At 45.0% G+C, this 7,407-nt stretch overlaps 1 protein-coding gene across 1 annotated transcript in view; it reads left to right on the plus strand.

Annotated features, from left to right (window-relative positions):
- Positions 1-1,440: 1,440 nt before the first annotated feature.
- Positions 1,441-7,407, plus strand: part of LOC104278223 (G protein-coupled receptor kinase 5-like) — a gene marked incomplete at both ends in the record, with an annotated part of 82,905 nt that continues 76,938 nt past the window's right edge. The window contains 2 exons of the mRNA XM_009875132.1: positions 1,441-1,512; positions 5,781-5,876. Of these exons, the coding sequence (XP_009873434.1) occupies positions 1,441-1,512; positions 5,781-5,876 (168 nt within the window). The remainder of the gene's footprint in view (positions 1,513-5,780; positions 5,877-7,407) is intronic.

Consider the following 7,407-nt stretch of genomic DNA (forward strand, 5'->3'; position numbering starts at 1 on the left):
ATGTTGTGGACTTTTTGGTATATCTTATGAATGAGAGCTGCTGAAGACTGGTTTGCAGAGGCATTGCCCACCAGCGGGTGGTGGATATCTACCTGCTTTTGAAAATCCAGCCTTCATATTCTTTTTCTTAGGGTGACATGGAAGGAGATTCGAAAAGAAGTTCCTAATGGTCTTGTAAATGCTTGTTTTAAGCACAGATCAGTCAGGAGTATTATCTAACATTTTGTAAGGATAAAACAAGATCCCTGTTTGGTTTTTTTCTGCTTTCCCAGATGAGAAGGTCAGGGTGAAAAGCAGAGAACAAGCAATGTCTTGCAAATACAAACAAACCATTTTTATTTGCTAGTAGGGCTGAGTGTAGGTTGGACTAATATGAAAGAAGAGTGGTGAACCTGGGTGAACTTCCACATGAAACAGGTCTAAGAATGGTGGAACTGTTTGCCTGAAAGGCTAGATGAGTTAGATATGAAAAATTCTTAGGGGACGATGATGGGCTGGTAAGCTTTATTCATGCTGTCTCATTAGGAGAAGACACTTCAGGAAAATAAGCAGTTCAAAGTTGGTATTAATTTCCTTTAACATTTTAGAAACAGCTTTCCAAGATCATCCTCTGCACACAGAGAGTGAGTAAAGCAAGAGGCAGGCAAGAGGAAGAGGAGATGGGAACTTCTTCTGAGAAGAAGTAGGACACTAACCATGATTTTGAACTTTTAGTATTTTTTAGAGTTTATTTCACTGCTTTCACGTGCTGTGTAATCAAGGCCTTGCAACCAGAGCATACAGAGCTCTGTACTCTTGCTGGGAAGGACTTGGAGGAGAGCCTAGCTACTGTTGCGAAATGGCAGACACAAACTGTAGTTGTCCTTCAGTGATCTGTGGATAGTTTACCTAAATTGTGGATTAACTAGACTGCAGATAATGCAGTTGAAGGCAATGAAGTGTTAGGCCATATTGGGTTAGCCAGGCCTGGCAGCGTGGGGTGTGATGCAGGCTTATCAGCTTGGGCAAGGACAGAGCAAAAGTATGAAGCCAGCACAGTCACTCTTAAAAGCCACTTGCATGGTGGCATGAGGCATGCCTGGAATATGCTACAGCTGGAAGGGATTCACCCATCGTTATGTTTAACTCTGCGGTATGAAATATCTTCAATCAGCTGAGCAGGAGCATGGCTTGATCCCATCGTTAGCAGGATTAGCGGGCTTGAGGCTTGGCTTCAGCTCCTTGCTCCATCTCTGATTTCTCATGTCATTTTGCACAAGCCACTTAACATCTCACTGGCTTAACAAAGTGCAGGTACTTTCCTACTTCCTCTTGATGTTAAGAGATTTAAGTATATCCTGAATAATGGAGGCAAAAAAAAGTAGGCACTGTAGGCTAAGGGTAGCTCCTGCTCACAAATGTTTTACATGTCTGCCTCTGGTTATGTCTCTCTCCTTGCAGGCAGAGATCAGAGCGAGACTTGCCATCCGGCATCACAAGATGATGTGAAAAATGCCATGTATTTTTCAGTAGGTAGGATGTAGAGCAAATGCTTTTGTTTCCTGTAGGACTGGTTGACATGTTAAAGAATTAGCTTCAGTCCTCATTTTGCAAACGCTGAGTTGTTAAGTGCATGCAAGGGAGGGGAGCTGAGATTTCATGCTCTTGCTGGGAGCTCACCTTTTGTCATCATCAGCAAACCAAGATTTTAAAGCAGTCAGGCCCTTCAAGCCCACATGATGGAACTCACATCTAAAACATGGCAGGTCTGCCAGATCTTGCCATGAGAAGATTGCAGATCCTCCTATCCAGAATAGACAGGGCAAAGGCAGCAATCAAGGCAATGTGTGAAAAGCTTCCCTTTGCAACCTGCACAATTACTGACCTATTCAGGGAAGCCTCCCCTTTTAGCTTTTAGCTCTGCTAGACAATTTACCCGGTCTCCGCCGTCTCACTGCATTACATCCTTCAAACCCCCTGGAATTAACATTTGGAGCCAACAAACACTGCTGGCTCCACAAGAAAAGCTGAGAGCGGAAAGGTCAGGTCGATTAAAGCACTTGATCAGAATCTTTAACATAAAGACGTCACAGGCAGAACAGTAACGCTGCTTCACGCTCAGCTAAGAGCAAATGATTCATCAGGCAAGGCTGCTTATTTTTGGAGGATGGCCACGAAAGAGAAGAGAAGAGAACACGCTGGCTGTATCGATCACGGTTGTAACAGGGGACTGCAGAGCCCTTCTCCAGTTTTGATGGAAATTTAATGTTGGAAATACATCACCCAATGTAAATATATCAATATATGTTTTACATCAAATGGATTTTAAAAATGTTCTGGCCCAGCTTAGCAGAGACTCATTTCATCTCTGCACAAATCTCAGAGCTGTCATTTTGAGCGAAGGGCTATTTTGCAATGCTCTGCGTGGCTGGATCCTGCTCAAGATGCAACCATTTTGTGAGGACTTCAGTAAAGCTGTCTGGAGAAGCAGGTGTGCTCTGAAATCTCCAGAGCTTTGGCTTAGAGGGTAGATCTTCCATGGTTGAATATGTACCAGCGTTGAGCAGATGCATCCTTTAGGATGCTTTCATCTGGGTAACTCCCACTGCCTCCTGCATCCAGAAATAATTGGAAATACTGTTCCAGCTCTTGTGCTGCCTCCAGTGCCTGCTCATACCTTAAGCAGAGAGATCCTGCCTCCCCCCTGAGAACACCCCTCTCTTTCTGCTCCTTAGTAAGAGCAGCGTGGGTCTCTGCAGTGGGAGAGACAGCCCAGCTGTTTCCCTCCCCTGTTGCCCTCTCCTTCCTTTCCATCCCTCCCCCAGTGCTAATAAATATATACTTAATTGATTTAATTCCCATGGATGTTTGACATCAAGGCATAGAACTCAAAGTTTACAAGATAAATGAGCGTGAAGAAAAACATAAAGTAGTAGTTAGGGGAAGAAAATGCAGCCAAAGAGGATGGCTGGTGGAGAGAAGGGAATGGGAATTCCTGGAGGAACGATCGTTTCCCAGAGGAGCGTGTGAAGGGAAGGGGCAGAGAAGTGTGAGTGTGGTGTGATGGGGCATAAGGTCAGAAGCACCAAGGAGTGCGTGGGAAGGCCCCTGGAAGAGAATGACAAGAGGGATGTGTAGAGGTAGCAGCTGTGCAGGATTGCAGGAGTGGGCTTTCGGGGAGGTGAAAGCCAGCAGAGTCCCCTTTGGGTTGCTGAATGCAGCCTCTGAAGTTACAGGTGACCACAGCAGAGCTCTAGGAGAGTTGATGAGGGGACCATCACAGTGCCCACCCCAGCCCACAAAATGCTTCTCAGCACCTTGTAGCATACCTAAGACCTTCAGCGTGCAAGACCAGCTGTTGTATGCCGCAAGAAGAGAGTAAGATCACGACTCTGATACTGTGACTGGAGGGACAGAAGAAGAAATGACTAGCAGCTGTGTTTGGGATGCACTGAAGAGAGGAGGTTGAAGGGGAATTCATTGTAGACCCAAAGGGCGCATCTGCATTGCATAATACAATGCAGTGTGGAGGTAGTGTCAGCTCTCTTTGCTTTGCTGGAGACAAATTCCTGGAAAGGGTAACATAGCTGTGCTCCTGATAGTCTAAACAAGCCAGTTCCTTCATGGCTAGTGCAGATATCTCTGCTCTACATTGCGTAATATATACACACACTAAGTTCCTGCAAATAAAGCATTTAAAATAACTCAAGGCAAGCTCTGCAATGCCAAAACCATTGGCCATCAAAAGCAAAGAAATAAAAGGTGAGATGCAGAAGGAGCACCCCTGCACTAAAGGTGTGTGATCTGAAACACCCCACAGAGAGGAATACTTTGCAATATTTTTCCAAGGCTCATATTTTCTCTGTAACGGTCTACTACCGTTTGAGTCAATCAATGCTCTCCTAATTTAGTCTGCAGTATCATGTAGTACCCAACACACCGTCAATCTGCAATTGTGAATCTACCAGCCCCTCTACAGAATTAACTCAGCTCTGTATTAGTCATTCGACGTGCCAGCGCATGTAAAATAGACTCAAGTGAATCAGATTTTGTGTGCAGACACTGAATTGCAGTAAATACAGCAGCTTGGAGAATCTCAGTCTGTGTCTGGGCTTTCATGTCTGGAGGGATACTCTTTCTCCCTCAACTGCACGGCCTCACCAAGCAGGACGTGCAAACGAACCCCCAGCACTACATCACACCTCCTGCCCTCTGCAGTGACACCGATGTAGCAACATAAAAGATGTGGGGGCATCAAAGAGAAACCCAGGTGGGTACTGGAGTGAAAGAGTGCCCAATGAATGACGGGGGGGAATAAAAGGAAAAAGAAAAGACATGAAAAATCTAGAAATGTCCTTTTAGGCTGAGCTGCTTCAAATCTAGCCCATCGAGCAGACGCCAGGGAAGAGCACGCACAGCATGTCAGCCCGCATTAGGTTTGCTCTGGCTGAGGGAGCTGAACCCCGCAGGCAGTGTGTCATCCAGTGATCCCAGCAAGGAGCAAAGTGAGGTATGCTGGAAACGCTACCTTCACTGGTCGGAGTCCAGTGCAGAAGGCATGTCCCTTGCAAGAAAGGAGCTGTGGACAAGAAACAGACCCTCAGAGCTGTGGTGCTCTGGTGACAGCTGTGTCAGTGCCCAGGTCCCCCGTCCTGAGCCAGCTGGGGTTCTGAGCTGTTTAAGCGGGAAAGCAACCATCACAAGTTTTTAAAGGGTGGGGAAAAGTATCTTTGCACTGGTGAATGTGAATGTTTGGCATTCGAATTTGGGAACAGCAATAGAAAGGTCCAAACCAAGCTAGGAGGTTTTGAAGGTTCTTTTTAAAAAAAAGTAGATGAAGGTGAATCGCGTTTGGTTTTGCTGCACTGTTGACTTGAACCAGAAAGGAGCACCAGGGAGTGGAGGAGGAAAAAGAATTGAGAAAGTAGAGGAAGGGGAGAAGGGGCAAAAGAGATGAGGAGGTTGAGTGAAGGGAAAGGGAGACAAGGGAAGTGCGGGCAGCATGAAAGTGTAACAGCATGAGAAGGTAGCTTGGCTGGATAAGCTCAGATGTGGTACCTGGGGATGCCATCAATGCCTGCAGCAGGGTATTTATGAAGGGATGTTGATGAGGGAGATTCATCAGTGTGGAGGAGTTGCGGATCTTGGACCTGGTCCTGCCAGAGCTGGAGAAAACCAGCTAGGTTGTTCACCTCAAGGACAGTCCAGTTCAAGAAATCTCAGGGAAGAGTGAGAATGGAAAAGAACTAAAGAGAGACTGTCTTTTCATGAGAATATTGCATTAATTTTCTCCTACTGTTCTCATTCTGTGGAATAAGCAGTGACCAGAGCATCGGTGGTAATGCCGTGTTGGCATTATATGTAATGTAGATGGTGGGAATTCAGCTTTGATCTTTGGTTTCCAGGACTTCTTTTGGGATGCAGACGGGATGCATCTCAAAACCAGAAGGGGGAGATCCAAGTGGAAGAGATGTGAGCTGTAATTTCACAAGATTATTTGACTTGTGTGAAATGGCTGTCCGTTGGGGCAGAGATGATGTTGGAGATGCTCAGTTCAGCACTCTTACCTGAACTGGACCTGCTAGGCTGAACTCCCAACTTTTAGTAAGCTGATCTTCTGCCAGATGCCACATGCTCTGTGTGTTTCAGCCCAGACAAGCTCAGACTTGATCTATACATCTACCCACAATGTCTCAGCTTTAATTATTAATGAAGCCCATAAGAACTGTGACTGAACTACCAGGCTCTGGGTGGGGCTATGCCCACAAAGCAATCTAATCCTGTCATTTCTTTCTCTGCAGGGGGTGGAGGGAAACGCAAAGGCAAAAGCAAAAAGTGGAAGGAAATATTGAAATTCCCTCATATTAGCCAGTGTGAAGATCTCCGAAGAACAATAGGTAAGAGCTTTTCCCTTCTTTGGAAATATTGCGTAAATAAAACATCCTGGTGCCTAAGAAATCACCGTGGGTCAGGCAGGAGGGATTGGTGTAACGCACTTGCAGGACAGGGCTGTGGCCAGCTGGCAGTGGCCAGGCTCTGTGCTTTGCAGGCACAGGCTCTGGGAGCCAAAGGGACTTTACTGTTAGACAATACCCAGTGTATGGGGCAGGTACGTCCCTACCAGGGCCGATGTGGCTATCAAAGGACATTCCGCAATGAATCCCTTCATCACATCCTGCATTCCCTTGTAATAAGTGGCTCTTTATCAGGGAGGAAATGAGGCTTGATGAAAATGGAGAGATTGCTGATATAGTTGAAGGTTAATATTGATTGTAGTCTGGATATGATGTTTGAAGCAATGGCCGCTGCCCTCTGCCAGGCAGGTTTGCACAGCACTGCCATCCTCTGCTCAAACCACAGCTCTACTTTGTGTAGTTTTTGATAGGATATGTACATTATTTTTTTTTTGTGAATTACATTGTTTTAGTGATGTAGGCTAAACACTGCAGATTTGCTCATAGCTGCCAAGTTTCAGCATTCTTTTGACTGCTGCCTTGGCAAAGAAGACTAGCAGCTATCTCCTTGTGCATTCCCCACTGGAAAGCCCAGTATGACTGGTCTTGCCACAAGAGGTTAACTTCAGCAATTGATGCTGCTTCTCTCCCCTACACTGACATAAAATCCAGCCACTGGCAATGAATGAATGGAAGGCAAGAAACTGTAACAACTGAGATAACGGGCAGCATAATTTGTCTAACTTGGGTGAACTCCTGGGGTCTGAGTGACAGTGCCCTGGCACTATTTATATTCAGAATTCACAGCATGTTTATGCAGAGAAAATAAGTGGAATGTTTTTAAACTCTTTTCATGGTCTCCTTTAGAAAATTTTGCTTCCCTCATCTCCTATAGAGCTAAAAGGAGGAAATGAAGAAAAAAAGGAAAGATTGTAGGTTTTCCCAGTTTATGGCTACTCAACGAACATGCAAAGCCTGGAGCAGTTTCTGAAGGCAAAGAACCTGCTAAAAGCAAATCTGACTTAATATATTGTAATTTACGTAAGGAATTCTCTCTGTTGTTCCATCAACCTTGGTTCCTACAGGGGAAAACAGTACCAGATAAAACATAAGGAATTCTCTCCGTTGTTTCATCAGCCTTGATTCCTACAGGGGAAAACAGTACCAGATAAAATGCTTGCTATTTACAAAGGTGTAATATCCTAAAATGAATACTCTTAGAAATCCTGTCTGCCAATTATTTATGAAATGCTGTTTCCGACATTTTTATTGGTGTCGACTTTGTCCTAAATGTAATTTGTTTTGCAATTTTTTGTGAATGAATTGGTGAAGTAACAGGACAAGAGCCCTTGTGATGCTCTTGGAGGATTCGCCTACACTGCAAAGATTACCTGTTGACTGGGAATTTTAGCAACTGACTTTTACACAATGGGAAATAAGATCCAAATCCTTGTTCTGTGACTCTGATTTTTGT

The sequence above is a fragment of the Apaloderma vittatum genome, unplaced genomic scaffold (genome assembly GCF_000703405.1).
Source record: "Apaloderma vittatum isolate BGI_N311 unplaced genomic scaffold, ASM70340v1 scaffold11788, whole genome shotgun sequence".
Classification (NCBI taxonomy): domain Eukaryota; kingdom Metazoa; phylum Chordata; class Aves; order Trogoniformes; family Trogonidae; genus Apaloderma; species Apaloderma vittatum.